The 23,273-nt window shown below is 42.6% G+C and overlaps 1 protein-coding gene and 1 long non-coding RNA gene across 3 annotated transcripts in view; one reads left to right on the top strand and one right to left on the bottom strand.

Annotated features, from left to right (window-relative positions):
• Positions 1-3,261: 3,261 nt before the first annotated feature.
• LOC123365695 lies at positions 3,262-19,261 on the bottom strand. Its single transcript, XR_006577700.1, has 5 exons — positions 19,155-19,261; positions 11,180-11,336; positions 10,903-11,049; positions 4,327-4,541; positions 3,262-3,613 (listed from the first exon to the last, which is right to left on the bottom strand). It is a non-coding gene; the product is annotated as an uncharacterized LOC123365695 (long non-coding RNA).
• Positions 19,262-19,393: 132 nt separating this feature from the next.
• EPM2A (EPM2A glucan phosphatase, laforin) overlaps positions 19,394-23,273 on the top strand; it is a 50,017-nt gene continuing 46,137 nt past the window's right edge. The window contains exon 1 of one of the 2 annotated variants that reach the window (XM_045008516.1): positions 19,394-19,427. In XM_045008516.1, coding sequence (XP_044864451.1) covers positions 19,409-19,427 — 19 coding nt within the window. In that variant the 5' untranslated portion in view covers positions 19,394-19,408. Of the gene's footprint in view, positions 19,428-19,458; positions 19,790-23,273 lie in introns of those variants that run through there. The other variant, XM_045008515.1, reaches the window with a different exon arrangement.

Raw genomic sequence — 23,273 nt, 5'->3', positions numbered from 1 at the left:
TGTTCTCTCACCCGCTGGTCATTAGGTTCCGCAGGGGGCTGGAACGCCTCTACCCTCAGGTCCGTCGCCCTGCCCCTATCTGGGACCTCAATCTGGTACTGAACAGGCTCATGGGTCCGCCCTTTGAGCCGCTGGCAACCTGTTCTCTTCTCTACCTTTCGTGGAAGACAGTTTTTCTGGTGGCCATTACTTCGGCCCGGAGAGTCTCCGAGCTACGGGCCCTGACTGTTGACCCTCCTTACACGGTCTTTCATAAAGACAAAGTACAGCTAAGGCCGCATCCCGCTTTTCTGCCTAAGGTGGTTTCGGCCTTTCATACCAATCAGGACATCTTCCTCCCGGTCTTCTTCCCAAAGCCTCACTCATCTCCCCGAGAGCAACGCTTACGTTCCCTAGATGTCCGCAGGGCACTTGCCTTCTACATCGATCGCAGAAGGCCCTTTTGTAAGTCCCCTCAGCTTTTTGTGGCAGTAGTGGACCGTATGAAAGGCCTCCCTATCTCCACTCAGAGGATTTCCTCGTGGCTGACGGCATGCATCCACGCGTGCTATGACTTGGCCCATGTTCCGGTGGGCCACCTCACTGCCCATTCCACGAGAGCTCAGGCTTCCTCGGCCGCCTTCCTGGCGCACGTGCCGGTCCAGGAGATCTGCAGGGCAGCAACCTGGTCCTCGGTACACACGTTTACCTCGCACTACGCTTTGGTGCAGCAGTCTAGAGACGATGCCGCCTTCAGCTCGGCAGTTTTACACTCGGCCACGTCTCACTCCGACCCCACCGCCTAGGTAAGGCTTGGGAATCACCTACATGGAATGGATATGAGCAATCACTCAAAGAAGAAAAGACGGTTACTCACCGTTGTAACTGTTGTTCTTTGAGATGTGTTGCTCATATCCATTCCACACCCACCCTCCTTCCCCACTGTTGGAGTAGCCGGCAAGAAGGAACTGAGGAGTGGGTGGGTCGGCTGGGGTATATATCTGCAGTCATAGTGGCGCCACTCCAGGGGGCGCCCAGCCGACCCACTGAGTTGCTAGGGTAAAAGTCTCCAACGAACGTGCACGCGGTGCGCGCACACCTACATGGAATGGATATGAGCAACACATCTCGAAGAACAACAGTTACAACGGTGAGTAACCATCTTTTCATAAGCCAACCACAATGACCTTTAAAGCTGGTATCATGCTTTAGGGGGGTTGTCTTGGCAACCTCATCCATAATACAAGTTGTATGAGAAAAATCACTTATTTATTTATTGCTCAGCATGGATCATATAGAAATAATCACATTAAAATCAGTGAAGTGAGATGCTAAACAATTAGTGTGACTAGATTAATCATGTGGAGTTCATTCAGAGTTCATTCAAACCTTGGTTTGATCAATACATCAAAGATGCTTTGTTTCCTTGAATTTATGTTGGCAACAATGTTAAAAACAAGCTGTGGGATAGTGCAGCATATATAAATGAATTCTTCATAGAATAATAAAGCTGTCTAGGACAAAGACATTTATTCTCCACCAACATGGACAAAGCTCTTATTAATAATAAACTTGTTCACAGTTAGAAACCTTGTTAGTGACTGAATTATTTCATTAACTAGAACATTCCAGAGTGAAAGGTGATGTCTCTTGGATTTATTACATAAATTAACCTTTTTAACAAATAACCTCTCTTAGCACCAAGAACTATATTAGGAGAAGAGCAACTTTTTAAAAATGGAAGCTAAAGAAATGTATTTGCTGTTCACTTCCATGTTCAGACAGCTGTGTGATGACAACAGTAGAATATTAAATCATAATAAAAAAAAGTTGTTTGGAGGAAATGAGTAGAGCTTTTTTTTAAAGTGGATTCAAATGGTTTGTCATGCAATTTTCAAACTTTGCTAATCAAAGTCAAACTGTTTGCTGCTCAGAATGTTTCTCAATTAAAAAGCCACTAAGTGATTTAGGTAATAGCGTTGTTTCCCCTCAGCTCAGTCATCAGCCGCAGCAATGGAGCAGCAATCATTGGCACCGGGCCTGGTGCCAGAGACACACCCAGTGTCCAAGGTTCAGGAGGCTGCACCTATGCCTAAGCCATCCTCCTCAATGGAGGAGGAGGACCAAGCCCCACTCTATGGTTCACTCCTCCTCATCATCCCCTTCCAGTGCCAGCCCACCTGACAACTTAAAGGACCACCAGGCCTTGCTCCAACGGGTGGCCGAAAACCTGGGCCTGCAAGTGGAGGAGATGGCTGTGCAAGAGGACACTCTCTTCAGCATCCTGTCAGCCTCCACCCCTACCTGTATTGCACTACCCATGCAAGAGGGCATCCTGAAAATTGCCAGAGGAATCTGGCGGATGCCCTCCTCCATCCCTCCCACCTCAAAGCTCATCAAGAAGAAGTACTTTGTGTTGGCCAAAAGCTTTGAATACATCTATACTCACCCTCCTCCTGACTCACTCGTGGTCTCCACGGCCAATGAAAAAGAGAAGCAGAGGCACCAACTCCACCCCACAAAATAAGGAGGCCAAAAGACTTGACTTGTTTGGAAGAAAAAAATTATTCCACTGGAAGTCTACAATTTTGGGTGGTGAACCACCATGCCCTCCAGGACCACTACAACTTCAATTTATGGGACTCTCTCCATAAATTCAAGGACTCCCTCCCACAGGACTGAGCCCAGGAGTATGTTACTCTGGTTGTGTACTCTGGTGCACCTCAATGGCCCAATCTGCTCTTCAGATGGCATGGGACGCAGTGGACTCAGAAGCCCCAGACCTGCGAGAAGGAGGGGCAGGGACACTGCTTTTAGTCATCACAGCCCTTCTACCTCCTGCTCACCTGCACCAGCCAGCCAAGCATTCTGCAGAGCAGAAATGCTCGTTTTGCTGGCGTGATCGAGAGAAATGCCCCAGCCAATTCCCTGGATCCGCTATCTTTCCTCAACTACCTGTTCCCCTACTGCTCAGCCTGGTTGTGGGTTATCTCAGACCACTGAGTCCTGGACATAATATCGCGTGTCTATACTTGCAATTTTTGACAGCCCCTCCCTCCTATCCCCTCCCCACCACCTTCCCCATCCCTCTCCAGGGACCCTTCTCACAAGCAACTCTTTGTTCAGGAGGTCAACAACCTCCTGCGTCTGGGGGCTGTGGAGGAGGTTCCTCGGGACATGAAAGAAAAGGGATTCTACTCCCGGTACTTCCTAATCCCAAAAGCAAAAGGGGGCCTCAGACCCATCCTAGACCTGCGCCGCGTCAACAAGTCTCTCAAGAAGTTGAAGTTTCACATGGTCTCCTTGGCCTCCATCATCCTCTCTCTGGATCCAGGAGACTGGTACGCTGCTTTCGACTTGAAGGATGCTTACTTCCAAATTTCTATATTCCCAGGCCACAGGCACTTTGTTTTGTAGTGTGAGGGTGCCATTTCCAGTTCACGGCACTACCCTTTGGCCTCTCTTCAGCCCTGAGTGTGTTTACAAAGTGCATGACGTCGGTGGCTGCTTACCTCAGACGCTGCAGGGGGTCCATCTCTTTCCATACCTCGATGACTGGCTTATCAAGAGCAGATCTCCGGATCAGGTACAGAGAAATCTCGGCTTGGTGCACTCCATCTGCCGTGACCTGGGTCTGTTAATAAACACAGAAAAGTTGACGTTCATGCTAGTCCAATGCATACAGTTCATCTGGGCTGTTCTCGATGCCACGTGGGCCAGAGCCTTCCTTCCAGAAGCACAGTTTCAGGCCATGGAGGACCTGATTTGCCAGTTAAGAAGGCACCCAGTCACCACAGCCCATGCCTGTCTGCGTCTGTTGGGGCACATGGCCGTGGGCATGTACATGGTCAGCCATGCTCAACTTCATCTGCGGCTGCTGCAGGCATGACTGGCCTCGGTCTATATCCCCAACAGACACTCCCCGGACCGAGTGGTCACGTCCTTTCATCCCTGAGTTGGTGGTGGGACCCCAAGTCAGTGTTGGAGGGAGTTCCCTTCGCGGCCTCTTCCTTGTTGCTGACCCTGGTCTCTGACGCCTTGGATCTGGGCAAACCTAGGGTTGCTGGCTGTGGGACAATGTGGCCCTCCATATCAATGTCAGGGAACTCAGAGCGGTTCACCTGGCCTGCCAGGCGTTCTTGTCCCACCTGAAAGGCAAGGTGGTGCAGGTCCTGATGCCATGATGTACTACATCAACAGGCAGGGAGGGGTCAGATCCTCTGCCCTCTGCCAGGAGGCACTCAGCCTATGGAACCTCTGTGTATGGCACGCCATTCATCTGATCACCACCCATCTGCCTGGGTCCAGATCTTTGCAGATCACCTCAACAGGACCTTCTCATCTCACCATGAGTGGTCCTTCTATCTGGACGTGGTCAGGGTGATTTTCCAACGGTGAGGAATTCCCCAGGTGAACCTGTTCATGTCCAGACAGAACAGGAAGTGCCACCAGTTCTGCTCTTTCCAAGGTCTGGACAAGGGTTCCCTCTCAGACGCCTTCCTCATTCCATGGATGGGGGCGCTCATGTATGCCTTTCCACCAGTGCCATTGATCCATTGATCCTGGTAAAGATCAAACAGGACAGAGCAAGAGTCATCCTCATGGCTCCAGTGTGGCCCCATCAGAAGACCATGCTAAAGCAAGTGATCTTTACACTTAAATCACGTGGTCAGCATTGTTCTTTTCTTTATTGTTCCTCATCTAATTCTGCAGTAATAGCACTAGAAGCATTCATTGGTTGGCACTGATATTCTTAGAAGTTCTTCTTCTTGAAATAAAGTCCTAGGGGCCTGGTTTGGGACACTTAGATATTTGGGAGTGCTTGTTGGTTCAGATATGCATCAGGTAAGCTTGTTTTATTGCAACTATTTACACCAATCATTAGGGCTGTGAATGTAGACATTATTAGTAATGCTGAGTTGTTGATAATGTAGAAATAAGAGTTTTACTAATTTACATTCTCAAACTCAAAAAATTAGGGTATAATGGTGTGACACTCTGTACCTCAGGGGAACATCCTACACCCCCATGTTCGTCCTTATAATATCATTGTGTGGTATTATAGTGATGTTATAGGTTGTAATTTCATGTATGTAGTTATGAGGCTGAAAATGTGTCCTCACAACTTAAAATAAGTCCAGGCAAAAACTCTCCAAGAGCAGAGGGGCAGTTCACACCTCATCAGGGCATGTCTGGGACAAACCCAGCCCAGCCTCACAGGAAAAAAGAACACTGGCCTAGGCAGCAACAAGGGATCTGTTGGACTCTCGAGTGAGTCACCCCCCTTCCTTTGGTCAGTTTGAGACTACGATGAGGTAATGCTCACCTGACCCCAAAGGTGGGGGCGGGAGCCAAGCCAAGAGGGAAGAAAGAACATGATAAAAAGGAGAGATGTTTGCCATGCTCTTCCTCTCTCTCTTCCACCTACATCTACAGACACCACACTAAGCGACTTGTCCCTGCCAGCAGGTAGGGGATCTTGGGGGACAATTACTGCACTGGTGGGGTGCAAAATAAACTTTATTAATAAAATGTAAAAACAGGGAAAATACAATACTGAGGGGTATGGGGTTTGTTAAGGTAGACAATTGGGGAGGGATTTCTTTTGGTGAACAGTAAGGGGGTTTCAACAGTGGGGTACAATACAGTAGGATACAATACAGTGGGTAACCAATTAACACAGAAATATATGATGTAACAGGTAGCTAACAATTTGCTATGGAAGAGATGTGTTACAGCAGCATGTAACCAACTACCAGTTATGGATAAAGTATGTTAAATAGCAAACAATTTTAGGTAAAAATGTGTGTCACAGTGGTGTAAATGTAGAGTGTGAGGTGTATCAGAGAGGAAAAGGGTAACCAATGGGGTTTTATGCTAGATTGGGATGGGGGAAGAGGGGCACGTGGTGGAGCAGCAAAGAGACTGTAACAAGTCAGAGAGACACAGAGAAAGCACAGGGGGGGGGGAGCTGACAGTGAGAAGACAGACTTAATCACAATTATACAGAATACAGCAAAATATTATCTATGATCTAACTTAACCAAGACTACACAAATTAGCAAGTAACAAAACACAATGCAACAATTCTCTAAGCCTAACTTACAGAGTACAATGCAAACAATTTTCTAAATCTAACTTAACCACAGCTATGCAAAATGAAATTACAACTTATCTAGACTAAAGGCTAAACCTAACCTAATGGGTGCACCTTATACTAGGGGTAGTTCCAGAGGGCAGAGTGGTGACTAGTGGTGGTTGCAGCAGTGGGGCAGCTGCAAGCAGGCTTATTTCTAGCAGCAAAGGCGCTGCAGAGCTAAAAGCAGATTACAGATACAGACCAAGGAGTTAGCTTGGGTCTGCCTGCTGGGGAAAGAAAGCCAGCAGCTAAGACAGGGGGAGTTTGCAAGAGGGAGTTCTTACCAATCCCCAAAGCAGCAGCAGCAGGAAGAGCAGTTTCAGCATCAGAGGACGCAGAGAGGACTCGATTCGCTCACAATAATCAGGAGATCTCCAGGCAAAATTCGTTGTTCGTGGGAGGTGAGTTTAAAAACGGGGGTACGCTCAAAAACAAACGAGAGCGGGGAGAGGGCCCCCCAAAGACCCCTAGCTGATCAGACCAGGTGGCAATGCAGTAACCTCTCCGAGGTTTGATCAGAAAATGTCTGGTTATAAAGGCAAACTTAGGCAGTTTCCCGCCAGTAACTTTGATTGGTTCCCCTTCTTACAGGGAGGAGAGAAGACTTCAGGTGAGCACAGACATGTCCGGGCAAGTTCTAAGCCACAGGCATTACTCATACACTCAGTTATGTGGCCACTTTAGGTCTTGCATTCCTGGGCAGAGCACCTCTACACCGAGCCCAGGTCTGAACAACGGAGCCAAAAGACCCCCTCCCTGAGCAGAGCAATGGCTCCAGTTAGTCTGCACAAGTCATTTCCATGAACAGCAGGGCCAGGCTGTGACTTTAGTTAGCACCATGGCCGGGAGGGGCGGCCACACAGAACAACAGAAAGGAGAGGAAAAAAAAGGAATGCAGCAGGAGGGACAGCTGTAACAGACACGACTGAAGCACTGATCAAAGGGGAGAGCCTGGCTGAAGAGCAACCAGCCAGCCTGTGGTGAGAAACATGTAAGTTTGTAAGGGCACTGAAAGTGTTAAGATCAGCTTAGAATGTGTTTTGCTTTTATTTCATGTGACCAAATCTGACTTGTTGTGCTTTGACTTATAATCACTTAAAATCTATCTTTTGTAGTTAATAAATTTGTTTATTCTACCTGAAGCAGTGCGTTTGGTATGAAGCATGTCAGAAACTCCCCTTGGGATAACAAGCCTGGTGCATATCAATGTCTTTGTTAAACTGACGAACTCATATAAGCTTGCAACATCCAGTGGGCATAATGGGACACTGAAAGATGGAGGTTCCTAGGACTGTGTCTGGGACCGGAGATATTGACTAGTGTCATTCGGTTGCACAAGCCAAGAAGCAGCTTACATGCCAGAGACTGAGAGGGAACAACCCGGGAGTGGGAGTTCTCACAGCAGAGCAGGGTAAAGCTGGCTCCCAGAGTCAAGATTGGAGTGACCTAGCTCTGAAAGATGGAGGTTCCTAGGACTGTGTCTGGGACCGGAGATATTGGCTAGTGTCATTCGGTTGCACAAGCCAAGAAGCAGCTTACATGCCAGAGACTGTGAGGGAACAGCCCGGGAGTGGGAGTTCTCACAGCAGAGCAGGGTAAGGCTGGCTCCCAGAGTCAAGATTGGAGTGACCTAGCAGATCACCAGTCCAGATAACACCAGAGGGGAACTTCATAAATGGTAAATAAGATGGCTGGTTTTCGTTGCTTGTTTGTTAAAATTATTTCAAATGACGATATTTATTATGGAACAATAATAGCTGCTCCATAGTTAGCATTCAGTCTTGATGTCCTCTACGAGCCCAATTCTGGCTGTCAGAATATCACTTTTCATTAATACTACATTCACACTCCTTCCCCCTTAATATTTTTTTTAGTCACTAGATTAGCTGTAATTGTGAATGACTAATTCTGGAATTGTATTAAGTACATGTAGCATAAAAAATGGACTACAATGAAAATGAAGCTAAGTACTCAAAATACTACTAAGCAATTTCAACATTCCACTACAAGAATTCATTAAGAACTAAGTAGAAGAATGGTTGGCTGGTATTCAAAACCCTTGCAGGGGGAAATAAAAATAGCTGTAACAATTTACATACAATTATACCCATGCAAGCAAAATATTTTACTAAATAAGCAAGAGATTCACCTCAATCGAATTAAATCAATTCTATTGGTAGAAATTCTTGAAGGGAGAAAGATCAGATCAAAAGTTATCTGGTCTGGGAAACTGATGAACTGCTAGTTCAAGAAAGCAATTCTACTGATTTGCAGTTATATGTAGTGAGTGGGATTAAGGAGGTTTTAGAAAACCACATAACTATAAAAATGTACTTGAGGTAATAACTACATGGTTCTCGATTATGCCAATGTTGGTCAGATTAGTGTCTGGCACTAGATCTTCAAATCCCTAAATTCTTCAACTTCAGTTTACCCCAGATTCAAAAAGACTTTGGGCATTTGTGTTCCATAACACATGACAATCTTCTTCTGAGAATAACTATGTGGATATGTGAATGATTTTAATTGATGTATGTAGATAAACTGAAAAGGCAACTTTAAATAGGACAATTAGGTCCTGTTGCTGCTTTCCAGCGGGATTATCAGCTACCAAGATATAACTTCATGCAGCAACCAAAAAAGTTAAACTGCTGATGTGTCTCAAATGGTCTATACCCCAACTGCTTTTTTTTAAATCTAAATAAGGTCAAACACAGTGAGTACCAAATAGATGAGTGCCATTTGAAAATGGAGAGTTGCATATAATTGTTCAGGATACCTACATAAGTAATTCTGTATTCTAGTATACAAGTCCCTGATAGGGTCAGTAGGAATAGTTCATGTGCTTAAACTTAAGTATGCACTTATGTGCTTTGATGGAGTAGGGCCTTAGTATATTTTATTAGTACAACTGTGCCATTTTCATCTAGTTTTCCTTTATAATTATGGATGCCATTTAGGAAATTTAGATGTCTATGCACTTGATTATTCCCAAAAACACTTATTAAAACATCTAAAAGACCTATATTGTGAATGTATATACATGCACCTGCAAAATTGCAGGCTGAAAACAAATGATCCTCTAATTGTTAATTTAGTCTTAATCTTTCAAATATTTTGAGATTATTTTTATTCCTGAATCCTTTTTGCTATTATAAGTAAAATAATGGTTTAGTTCCTATTGAGGCTATGCATACTGTTTACTATGTATGTAAATATGCTGTGTGCATATATACATATTATATATAATTAATTTTATATATGGTATATACAATTGAGAGATTCTAAATAAACAAGGATTAAATCTTGAGTTTCTCTAGGCAAGTAGAAGAATACTTAAGACATGCCATATGTCATTAAGAAAGGTAATTTTACCTATTTTTGCAAAATATGAAGCGTGTATATAGGGGGGTGTGTGTATATACATACCGGTATATAATATTTATGCTAAATATAGACATAAAACTCAGTGGATATTGTTGATGTTGACTGAAGCAGCAAAAACTCCCTCTAGGTATCCTTGGTGGCTGTTATTGGGAACACAGCCAGTGGCCCTGATGGAACCAGGCAGGCAAAAAAGGGGAATTAGCAGAGTAATGCAGCTTAAGTCCACACCAGTGGCTCCTGTTTCTATAGTCATGCATATTTATATCCTTTTCCTGTGGATCTCCTCCACATCACTCCCTCAACTTCCCTGAAAGAGCCACGCAGTTTTACTGACTCTCTGACTGGCCCTTTCCTGCTAGTTTCCATCACCCCTTCTCAGTGGCATGTTTGAACAACCTCTCATTTGATTAAAAAATTGTCCACTGCCACAACCCACTCATGTTAAATTTGAAGCTGTAAGGACTTTTCTGGGGAATTCAGAAAAACCTGTGCATAAAGGACTTCAAAATCAGAATATCAGCTATGAGATCCTATGAGATGTCATTAATGCTTTTAGTATGATAACCAAAGCCACAGGTTCTCTGTGACAAGCGGACTTAAATTAATGAGTTTTAAAGACATTAGGAACTATTGTGTTAATCCAATCTGTTTTCCTGCATAACACAGGCCAAAAATTTCAAACAATACTTCCTGCACGAGTCATAATTTCTGAAAGAGTTACTGCCTAAATTCAGTCGCAAAATTGCTAGATTCTATCTGTGAGTGCTTCAGATAAATCTATAATACAGGTTTTGTATTGAATTAAATATGAAAAAGAAGAATATAGTCAGTTCAGTAACTCCTGTGTTGTTTTTGTTGTTCAGTTTACTTTACACTCTTCCTACATTTTCATTTTTCAGTATACCACAGATTGTCATCTTTAAATTTCAGTGTTAATGGTCTATTGATATAAATGGGGGAAGTCACGCCTCTCTAGAACTATTGTTTCAGGATGTTAGCAAACTCCGTCAGACAGCACTGCATTGATTTACACTCAGTTCATATTTTCAGGCTTTTCTTTGCAGCCATGTTGACTAGAATCCTCAGCAGGTATTATTCTATCTAAGTCCATTGAGTTCAAAAAGAGTAATGCTGATTTATCCCCGCTGAGGATATGCCCCAGAATTTTCGTTTAAATGAAAGATGAAATTCTGGAGCACAATTTTGTGGCTGCAGAATTGATGAATACATGGAGCCAAGGAGATGATGAAGGAATGTGCTCAGTACACTGGTACAGAAATAATATTAACGTTTATTTAAATATATATTATTACGTGATAATTCCATTCACCTCTAGATTATGGAATAAAACGTGATTTTTTAAAATACAGAAATACTAAATGCTATTGGATACTTACCAAAATAAGACTATACATTGATGATAACTGTAGTGAAATACTCAAATTAGCAGAAGCTATATCCAATTCCTTTAGGCCTCATCTTTGACAGCTTGACTCTAGAGAAACATGTAATCAGCCTTAGTATGGTTGTGGCTTGCTGTTTAACTATGGAAATAAAAGATTCAGGATACAGTATGAGATCTTTCATGGACTCCATAACTTCTCTGGATGCCCTTCCAGTGACCTTTGTATGGACAGGAATAACCTTCTAAGGATAAGAGTGTATTCAGGGTACCTGTCTGTTCACTTCTGAATGGATGCTAATTAGATTTGCTTTTTGGGTGTGATGGGTGCTTTCTAATCCCAGTTTTTAATCACAAATCCAATTTTCTTCTATTTTGCCTTTTTCTCCTTCCATGGTGAACAATGCTACAAGCTGCTCAGTCACTCTCCTGTGTCAATATAAAGGAGACAACAATAGGAGAAGGTTAGAAGCCTAGATTTTTACAGAACTGGAGGATGTTGTCAAGGGGTGAAATGAGAGTCCGCCCGCACCATCTCCAAACATGATTTGATTTTTTTATGTTGCACACCAAAGAGCACCTGGGCACTGTATGTTTAATAACAATGATGATAAACCAATCCAACTATATTTCCCTCCTCCACACAATTTCCTCCCCTTTTTACAAGGATTGATGGAAACACAGTTAAATGATCCAAGAAGTACAGGGTTATGAAAAGCCTGACTCTTCTCCCCCTCCCGCTACTACTATTATTATTACTATTATTAACTTTAATTTTTGAGCAGGAAATGGGTTACAGCTGCTATATTAATTGTTACAATGTGGTCAGCTGGATCTAGTCTCAAGCATATTCCCATCTATACATAATACCTTTCATTTTTCCGATACCATTATAACTTCCAATAAAACTATGGAGCTGTAGCTATGCTAAAAGCATAACATCGGGTGCTGGAGAGCATACTGAAAATCTTCTTTTTCTAATTTCACTCTGTTTCCCATGGTTGCTTGGAAACTGACCATGGCACTCCCATGCCCCACCTCCCCTTTTATACAACAGTGGGGATTTTGGTTTGTTCCTGAATTCAAAACACAACATTGCGGCCACCATTATTCTAAAGAAGGCAAATGAAGCACCATTAATATTACTTAAGTAAAACTCAGATCTTCCAGATGATTCAGTGCCTAATGTTTTGCCCTCTGCTGTTTGGACTTCTTGAAGTGTTGTTAGTCATGCATAATGCATTTACAACAGAGAACCCCACATAATAGTGAAAACTAAGCAGTAACTCTTTCTTAAAGCAAGTGACAGGAAGGTAAAATATAGGAATTTTCTGCCAACTGGTAGAAGTTGCTAAAGTGCACTCATTCCTAAGGACACTGAAACTATGCACTGTTACAGATACTACATTAATTGGGTACCATTGCAGGTCTGTTACTATGGTTTGTGTTTGCTTTTGAAAAATGAAAGGTTTATATTAGGTTTGTTTCTACAAAGGAAACATTTTTTTTGGTAAACACTCACATGGTGTGTGTCACATTAACTTTGGGTCACCCACTCCTTCCTATAACTAATGGAATAGTGTTTTGATGTCACATACAGCCAAATATGCTGTTCTTTTGTTTTGTGCCTCATTTCAAACGGAATCTTTTTTTCTTCTAAGATTCATGTTTAATGGGAAGCTTGACATTCCAGAGGTAGTAACAGGTTAATTTAAGACCCTAGTTGTTGTTATGAGATTGACTTTGTAATAATAATTTGCACTTACTGTTCTGCAGCACCTTTCACCTGAGGATTTCAAAGTACTTCGCAAACACTAATTAAGTCTCAACACCAGGGTGGATTTGATTTAAATCAAACTGATTTAAATCACTAATCAGGAAGACTCGATTTAATCATGGATTTCTACATAAAAGTGCATTCTTCTTGGTTGCTATAACCTTAATACATAGTCTTCACAACTCAGAGATAGATGTAGGTTTCGTTTTTAGAAGGTACACACTATACATTTTTTTTGTGATTTATTTTGAAAACCTTTCAGATTAGTTTTACAGCTATATCAGAAAATGAATAATTGTTTGGTTATTTCATTTACCAAAGGTAATTGAAGCAGATATTTATGAAGTCATTTGAAGGTGACCTATCTCCAATTCAACAGGTAAATCATTAATATTTGGAGGATTTTCTTGCCATGCTGTACTGGGAGGAAAACATCACCAGACAGACATTTAACTTGTTTTATTTAACTAAAACAACAACGTTATGTATTCTGGATTTTTTTCTTCAATAGCAAACATATAATAATTTAACAAAACAAGTATATGAATTTTTGAATTTAGTTAAACATTCAAGATTTTTAAAATCAGGTTTGTTTTTGTTAAAACTGTTTTTAACTAAAATAGTTAAATGAAATTAAAAAAAAATTAAATCAACTATGTCAGCCAGGTCAACACAAGAAACTTTAAATATTGGCTTCTGCAGCTAACTCATTTTCCTGTTTGTTCATAATCTGAAAAAGAAAAACAAGCAATCCTGCTTTTTCAGGTCCCAAACGATTTCTCAATTTGGAATGAATTAGTCCAAAGGAAGAAAATATTCTTTCTACACTGGCAGAAGAAGCTACTGTTGTTAAAAGTGAGATTATCACTTCAACAGTCTCTGAATCCAAGTGCTTAAGTGACTTCCACCAGTTCACTGGTGTGACTTTCTTTAAAACATCATCGGCAAACATATAGTTCTTGAAAGGTTCACCCTTACCTCTGAAGTTTATTATAGTTGGCATTATGGAGGAAAGATTGCTGGATGTCCATGTCGTAGCCAACTCATCTTCTTCAACAGTTAAGATTTTACCCTGGTACCAAGCATTCAGAATATTTGCAAGAAAATGAGCTGGAAATAGTGCTTGTCCCATTCGTTTTTTTAATGCTTGTAATTTAACTGTGTCATTGCATATTTCTCTTTTTAATATCTCACTCAGTTCCTTTCAAATTTCAACAGCATCAGCAATAAAACAGCTATTTCCCTGCATTTTGTTCAAGGCTACAGAAATAGGTTTCTGGGTACTCAGCATGTGTTCAACGTTTCTCTTCAGCCCAATGTTGAGAACTTTGGCTGTGACAGTGCCATCTATTTTTTCACGATTTTGTTCACAAACTGTCATCAGATTAGGCCAGTTCTTGATATAGTGCTCAGAACAGTCCACTACTGAGTTCCATCTATCGCATGTCTTGTGGGAGAGTTAGCTTGGTTCCTCCCATTTTTTTCAGAGCAACTACTGCAAAGTGGTTGTTACAGAAGTATTTTGCAATTTCAACAACATTAATCTTTATTTCTGGAACACTGAAGTCTTTGGCTACGAAGTGCATCAAATGAGCACTGCAATCGTATGTTATTAGCTTGGGACTCTCTTCAAAATAATTTCTTCTTATCTTGGATACATTTGCAGCATTATCTGTGACCAAGCTGCATACTAGACATTTGAATTTTTTTTCACAGTTTGTTATAGCTTTTACTGCTACTTCTTGTAAGTATTCTGCTGTGTGTGCATTTCCTGATGTATCAATTGTTTCTGTAAGGAAGACATTCCCTTCTTCTGTTGTCACATAAGCACATACAACAGCATCATTGTGGACATTGCTCCACCCATAAAGACTCAGGTTAACAATTTTATCCTCTAGACCTTTTGCGCACTGCTCAATTTCTCTTTCATACACTTTATCCAGCAATTTGCCTGCAACATCTGCTCTGTTGGGTGGACTGTATCCTGGTCTTAATGACTGAACCATGTTAATATACAGAAGCCCCTGGAACCCTATAAGATTGGGTCCCTAATCCATGAACTATTGGAACTCATTTACAAAACTTTTCTTAAACATTACATGAATATATTGTCTCATACTGTAGGATTAGAATTTATAATCCCTATTCCATGATGAGATATTTTTGAGCTATAATGTATCTTAATTAAAACTATCTTTAGATGGGTTTTTCCTCAAAAAGCATTTTATCAAAAAAATCCTATTTAAATAAAAAAATCCAATTTTTAAAAAAATCATTGATTTTTATCCACCCTGCTCAACACCCCTCTGAGGTATATAAGTGGTACGTATAAACCCTGTGAGTGAGATCCTCATCTCCATTCCAGCCCCTTCAATGAGGTTAAAGGGTCAGAGTGGTGTAAGGGGCCCCAAAAGTCCTGTATTCGTCCAAGGAAGAATTGCCTTAGTGCAAGCACTGCAGAAGAAAGCCATGGGGACGTCTTTGCAATCCCTGATATATGGGATGTTGCAGGAGGACATCTTGGGGAATGAGTTTGCATCATGCAGTTCTGTAGCCCACAGGGTACTTGGGAAAGCCTTCATAGCTTATACAGGCCCTCTGGGCTTTTAAGTTACAGCAGAGGGCATGCCCAATACCCAAAGCAGCCCAGGATGGGATGATGCAAAAGTGGCTTAAAGCCCCCATAGACCCTCTCCTTCTGGGCTGTGACTTCTATAAGAAGTAAAATTTTTGCCAAAGTTCACATGCAGCAGAGCCAAGAGTAAAACCCCAGAGTTCTGACTTCTCACACCATCTCTACTTGAAACCACTAGACAGTATTGACTTTACACAGATTTTTAATAGTCTATGGTGTTTATAACTTCTTTCTATATTGGAAATCTTTATAATGTATCACTCCCACCTTTTTTTGCCCATTACTGTAGTGACACTTGTAGGGAAATACTTGACTGGAAGGATCTCCTAGACTCAAGGCTGCTTTTGCAATTAACATACAACTCTTCTCATCCCTGCATGGGGTCAGCTATGTTGGTCAAGGTAGGTGGGGATGAGAGTTATGACTCCGGCCTCCATCCCACCCTCAACTGAGGTAGTCTTTTGTGGACCCCCATGGTATCTCAGTTCAAGTACTAAGAATACACTCAGCCCTGGCATTATTAAATACTTGCAGATTTTTTGACCATCTCCAGCTTTACTAAGTACTGAACAGTGTATTTCAATATGCTGCATTATGAATAAGTAATTACTTTTTTTTTTTTGGTGGTCATCCTCCAATACCCATTGAAGTCCAATGGGGCATCCTTCCATTGACTTCAATTGGCTTTGATCAGGTCCATATAGCATTAATTACTACCGTTTCATAAAATCACTAGTAAAAACAAATATCAAGCAAGTATAAGTAAGAGAACTACAAACTGGTGTGATTGTGCGAAAAAGGTCATAAAGGCAACGTTAAAAAGATGAATGTTATTTTATATAAATTATAAATGATATTGCCCAAGGGAAAGGTTTTTAGCAATTCATGTTTTACCACAGTGTGTTTCTATATGGTAACAGTGTAACTGTTTTAAATTAGATGAGCAAAGTTATTGCTGCCACAGTTCATTTAATCTCTAGACTAGATTTGGTTTTCAAAACAAATCACATCTTTTCGTATCAAGTCAAGGAAACAAAGAGAAACAGCTTCGATGTTAAAAAGAAAAGGGAATATTAGCACCTCCAAGACATCTCATTGTGTTCTTGCAACTGTGGTGAATGCTAGCCTTATGATTAAAGCCTTCAAAACAAGGTAGCAAATGTCTTTATAGTACTATAATCCTTTATAAAATAACACATGCAGACACAGTATAACTTATTCAATAATTTCTTACATCTTCACAAACAGCCAGTAACATCACATAAGCTTTGCACAGCTGAGCCCAATGAGCTCAGATGGCTTTTGCCATGATCTCAGCTAGGTCAATATAATGTAAAAATAATTCAGTTTGATTAAAGCTGCTAGGATTTGATTTAAGTCTTGAGATAGACTCTTAAGGGGCAAGTTTTATCATCAGCTCTTGCTATGACTTACATACTCTGTACAGAAAAATTCAAATTGGCTGGAATATTTTCATAGTGATTTTAACAGTCCTGCAATGTCTATATTAAATTTTGCATTTCATTTCAGATACAGGCTTCTGGAAAATCAAATACAAACTCACAACAGTAGCAAATTATTTACTCTATAAACATGTTACTGCATTTTCATACTACTCTATGATTCCTTTTAAACAGGGCCGCATCCAGAGTTTTTGCCGCCCCAAGCAGCGAAAAAAACAACCAAAAAACCACTATCGCGATTGGCGACACTTTGGCAGCAGGTCCACCGCGCTGCTTTCTTCTTCTTCAGCGGCAGGTCCTTCCCTCCGAAAGGGACTGAGGGACCCGCTGCCGAAGAGTCCGATGTGCCACCCCTTTCCCTTGGCCACCCCAAGCACCTGTTTGCTGAACTGGTGCCTGGAGCAGGTCCTGCTTTTAAATAATACTAATAAGCAATCCCTTGTGTTTCACCCTATCTAATATCACAGTATAAATCTCAAGATTAAGTGCACTTACTAAAATGGATATTTTTATAATCTATCCTGCACAAAATACACTCTTACATCATAAACCAGCAGCAAACAGTTACAGTAACCTCTGGAGTTATTATTTCTGCTATGCAATAGCTCCAAAACATTGTTGTTCTCTTTATCAACAGAGTTTTATGTGATAACCAGCTTCTTAATTTGCTTAATAGTCTTCCCCCAGACATTGCATATAAAAGCTAAATTCTCCATTTCTTTTCTCTGTTGTTGTGGTATCATTAGATTAGAGCAAACAGAGACCTGAAACAGTTAAGTCATGCAGTTAGACTTTAATTACAGGAGTTGGGTCTGTGCCTCATTTATTGGTTTAGGCAGTTCATTAGCTTCAGTTTCCTATTATTAGCATAATCATTTTAACATCATATTTTAAATCTCTGAGTTCACTTTGTGGTGTTTCTTTAAAAAAAACAAATAATGGTTGTTGAAATTTTCAGCAAAGAATCTTTCTTTGATTCTGGGTAGTGCTGTCCAATTAATTTATGCATCTAAAATCAAACATATAAATTAGACAAATACATTTGCATTCCTCCTAAAAGAGTGTGTGGTTTAGGTATAGGATATATATATAGTGTACTTTCTCTCTTCCAATGGTCCTTGCCCACCTGCTGGAATTCAACTGAACATTCCAAGATGGTTCCTAGCAATCAAAATGCATTTACAGAGTCCTCAGACGTTACCTCACTGTCTGATGTCCAACCACAGGCCTCACTTCCCCTATAACTGTATATAAATAACACTAACTGAACACATTACCTAACATTCTCCACAGGCACCAATCCTGCAAACACTTCTAGTGTGAGTAGCTGTTTGCAAGATTGGGGCCTTAAACTGTAAGCTACTCTGTGTAGACACTATCTCTTTATTTGTACAACACCTAGCACAATGGGGACCTAACCTCTACTGGAGTCTTACAGATTCTGTAGTATAAACAGTAACATGAGCAATGCTATATTAAAAGAGGTAGTTGGTTACAAAACCAATATCTTTCTATATGAGGAAAGGAATAGATATTATTTGTTTGAGCTTGCTCAAACCTTTGTTGAAACCCTTTAGCTGTGTATGTGGTCAGTAGCCAAGGATAAAAGATATCAGGTATATTGAAGATATAGGGATGAAATATAAGTATTGATTCATGCATAAGCCCCAGGCTTGTAAAATATTTATCTTAGCCAAATTAGACCTTAGGATAAGTTAGCTATATTAAAAAGTTAAATTAGCATAAGTAAGTTAATAATAAACTTGCTGAGCTTGTTCCTGTATGTGACATACTGATATTTTGGAAATAATTCTGTTTGGATAGTTGTTTCTACAAGAGATGACCGTTAGCAGCTAGGGTGAAATGTTAAGAGACTTCCTTAAGGTAAACTGCCTGTTACTATGATGATAAGGTGATGTAAATGTTAATAAGGGGAAACTCACAAGTTGACCTATGGAAAATGGGGCACTCTAAAGTAGTGGGGTTTGGAGGTTCAAGTAAGGAAAGGGGGTTAAAACCTCCTTAAATATATATGAACCTAACACATTATAAAAGCTGTATCCCAACCTGCGTGCCTTGAGGGGGAGATGGCAGGATGATAATGGTGTGGATGATGACTAACAGAGGATTTTTCCAGAAGATATCATGTAAGTAATGCAAATACTAGGTCTCTCTGTCCTTTACCAGATTGCTGTTTGGTTTGCTAGTAAAGGTGAGTGTTATGAGCAGAGCTGAACCGTGTTGTCCCTGTTGCGAGCCCTGTTAGTCTGTTGATTACTTCTCCACTGTAGCCAGCGGTGGGGCTGAACTCCCCCGCAGTAAGGTAGGTGTTAGCCCTCCCCTGGGGTGGGTACCAGGTTGCAATCACCCACCGCCACAGAGAAGGCGGCAGCTCAGTATCTGTTGCAGAGCGGGCTGGCAGCAGCCACAGTTTCACAGAGCTAAACTGCGCACAGGCAGCGCCTGACCCGCGCGCCCAGGGGTTCGCCCCCCCCACGCGCTCACGCCCACACTTCCAGCCTGAGCATGCGCATGAGGCACTGCACCCTAGGGCTCTGCGATGAGTCACGTGATAGCCCCTTTTCGTGCCTCGCACCCATTTGCCAGCGTGCCACGCGTTTACGTGATGACGACAGAACCCGGAAGTAAGCGGCGTCTGTGTGGTCCCCCTAGCGACCGGGAGGTGATAAATCACCCGGGGACTTACTCGCCTTCCCCGCGGCTGGGAGCGGGCCGGCCGCTGCCATGTTGTTCCGCTTCGGGGTGGTGCTGCCGGCCGGGCTGGCCGAGGGGGGCGTGGTGCTCCTGGTGGCCGGCTCGCGGCCGGAGCTGGGCCACTGGGACCCGCAGCGCGCGCTGCCCATGCGGCCCGCGCGCCCGGCGGCCCCGCTCCCCGCCCGGGAGCCCGCGCTGTGGCTGGCGGAGGCGGCGCTGCCGGACGAGGAGGCCGCGGGCACCTTCTGGTACAAGTTCCTGCAGCGCCGGGGCGCCGACACCGTCTGGGAAGGTAGCGGCGGGGCGCGGCCGCGGGATCCCGCCCCCCCCCCCCGCGCTCTCTGCTGGCCCCTGCCCCGGGCTCAGCCAGTCCGGGCCCGCTGGGAGCAGCCGCTTTGCCGGAGGGGGCGCTGCCCGCCGCCGGGTCGCTCCCGTTGCGTTTCGGTTCTAGGGAGCTTGGGGCCTCCCCCCCGCCCGCCCCAGCACACCCACACCGGGCTCTGCGGCGTCCTCCCGCCGCTCCCCCTCCGCCTGCACCGAGACCCGCCTCCCGCGCTGCTGCACGATCCCCCGCTCGGCCTGGGGTGAGCAGCTCCGGCGGGGGGCGGGCGCCCAACAGCAATCCCGACTTCTAACCTAAGGCCTAATTGCACCGAAAGACTAGCTTGACCTCGCTGTTTCGCTCCGCTGTGCCACGCGCTAAGGGTGTTGAAACGGCTCGGTCGCTGCTGGGAGACGTCTTCTTCCAGTCACCTGTGGATTAACAACAGCGATGGAAAACCCCCTTCCCCCATACAGGAGGCATCTGCACTACCGCGCTGTAGGGGCACAGCTTTGCCACTGTAGTGTAGAGGTGCCCTATGTGCCTAGTAATAAGGAAGGAGAGGGAAGAAGTACAGGATTTGGGGTGGGCATCAGCACTCTGTAATCCCTTTATTGGGATGTGTTTCATACCTCTTGTTTTGCACGTATTCAGCAATGAAGAAGTTAAATTTCATTTATTGGAGTATACTGTCAATGTAAGATGTCAAGAAAGAGAACCATGTGCAACCGCTTGTATAATGGTAGAACACCTTCCTCTGTACACCTTGGGTGACCAGATGTTCCGATTTTTGGATCTTTTTCTTATATAGGCTCTTATTACCCCCAACCCTCATCCTGATTTTTCACACTTGCTGTCTGATCCCCTATGTAAATCACAAAGTATTCAGTGTGTGTCCAGTACAAAGGCCAAGAGAAATGAACCTGTTAAGAGCTTTATCATAAAGTTTACTTTTTACAGAAGGAAATCTGCACATCGTGTAAAATTTGCTACCTAACATAACACAACAAGTCAAACTGCTAATTATAACCCTTTGGCATATAAAAAATATAGCTTTCCGTCAAACAATCATTTGACTGAATTGTTTAGTCATTTTGTAATTATTATTTGTGCTGTGATAGCACCCAAAATGTGCTAGGTGTTTTTACAGAGAGAGTCTCTTCCTTGAAGAGCTGAAGAAGCCAGACACTGATAAAAGGTGGGATTATAGTAACATAGTAAATCACTAAGGTCAGTGTTTGACCCGACTAAATCTCTCAATTTATAAGAAATATACTTCCCTGGTAATCAGTATTTATGTAGAGCCCCGTTCTAGTAAAACTGTCACTGTGGCTCAGATTTTATCCAACGGGGTTACAGCAGTCTGCCCCAGAAATATATAAGTATGTCAATGTAGCTGGCTCAGCTTTCTTTGGAGCAAACTTGCAGCTTTATTTTTCTTGTCAAGGAAAGTTTAGTTCAGAGGCAGTAAGCTTCTCAGTGTTTTTCTCTTGTATATTATGTGAAGCTCTTGAGATTGGTTCAGAGTCCAGAGAAATACAGTAGGAGCTTTCTTTCCTATCAGATCACTTACTTTACAGGCAACTTTAAGGATTCTGTCTTTATTGGGTATTTGTGAGGAATCCAGAAAATACGTGATATGGTAGTAGTAAAGCCTTTCTGCCTTTATCAACCATCTGATTGCTTGAAAAATGTGGGTTTTCTTTATCAAGTGGAAGGATTTTGGTGCTCATCTTCTTGAAGGTATTAGAATTGCAGCCTCCACTTTTTTCTTGTAAACATAGAATAGTTGAATTATGTATCCACAGAGGATTTTCTAGGATTTCAGTTACGTGCAATCTTGTTCCTTTTAAATTGGTAACAGAAAAGTCAGATAAAGCATCCTCTTTTCTAGATTTTTAAGACTACCAGAAAACAATTCCATTTGTCATTCTTCCATATATTTTTTCTTCCACTTTGTACATTCATAGAGTTTTAATGAAACGGGAAGATTTTGATCATCTAGTCTGACACAACACAGGCCATAGAATTATACCAAGTAATTCCTGCTTCAAGTCCAGGATTCATTAAAATTTTTTAAATGAATTCAACATCTGAACTAGCATGGTGGCCTTTTGTAGCTGGTGAGCTTTTCCATTAAAATAATCAAGGGCAGAATTGGAAAAGACATATTACATTACTTTTTCTATTCTGCCAATTCCCTGCACCATTTTCTAGTGCTTTAGGCAATCTAGTTTTTAAAGGGACTTTCACTTCCCTTAGGGTATATCTACAATACAAACCTGTGGTGGTGCATGTCCACACTACTCTCCTTGTGTTGGTGGTGTGCGTCCTCACCAGGAGAGTTTCCACTGACCTCAGAGGGGCAGTGTGGGGAGTTGAGAGCCTGGGCTTCCGGTGGACTTCCCCCCCTTCTTCCTGTTCCCCACCAGGAGCAGGTGGAAGCAGCCATGGCCTCTGACCACTGGGGAATGGGCGGGCGGGAAGGGGTGCTCGGGCTTCTCGCCCCAGTACCCAGCCAGGAGTGGAATCTGAAGTTACCCCAGCTCCCTGCCAGGAGCAGGGTCCAAAGCTGCCCCTGGTTGTTTCTTGTCAATTTCATGGCTCCTGCAGTGAAATTGACAAGACAGCAGATGTAAAGGCGCAGTGTCTACACCAACATAAGCCTTACGCCTCTCGGGGAGGGTGGAGTTATGATGTCAATGTAGTAGTGCATTTGTATTGGTGGGAGGAAGGCTGTAGAGTAGACACTGATATAATTAGGTCGACATAAGGAAGTTTATGATGACCTAACTGTGTAGTGTAGTCTAGCGGTTCTCAAACTTCATTGCACTGTGACCCCCTTTTGACAACAAAAATTACTACATGACCCTGGGGGTGGAGGGGGGAGCTGAAACCTAAGCCAAAGCTCCGGCTTCAGCCCTGGGTGAGAGGCTCAGGCTTTGACTTCAACCCCAGGTCCTTGCAAGTCTAACGTTAGTCCTGGCGACCCCATTAAAATGGGGTCTTGACCCACAGTTTGAGAACCATTGCCTTAGACTATTTCAGTGAATTTCACTGTAATATCTTAGACACAAGAGAGAATGGGCACTTCGTTGTTTGTTTAATCTGCTAAAGATCTGATTCTGTGCCTTTTCAGTGATGGGAGCTTGAGACTTAATGTAAGGGGAAAAGATGCATTGAAGGATATTATCTTTTTAAATAAGGAGCAACTTGTATTTTAAAGTGTATAAACGACTAAAATTTAATTCTGTGCACAGAAGAAGCAAATGACAATACAGCTGTGCTTTGCACATTAGGGAGGATACATATCAAATTTCAGTCAGCTGCACATACAGGTTATGGAGGAAGACATGCCATAATTATATACCAAGGAAAGCGAAATAAATAAATTAAAAAAGAATATACAGCTAACAATCTTAGGTCTTTGAAAACAACTTTTGATGTTTTGATG

The sequence above is a fragment of the Mauremys mutica genome, chromosome 3 (genome assembly GCF_020497125.1).
Source record: "Mauremys mutica isolate MM-2020 ecotype Southern chromosome 3, ASM2049712v1, whole genome shotgun sequence".
In the NCBI taxonomy this organism is placed as follows: domain Eukaryota; kingdom Metazoa; phylum Chordata; order Testudines; family Geoemydidae; genus Mauremys; species Mauremys mutica.
This window is presented reverse-complemented; position numbering and strand designations above follow the sequence as displayed.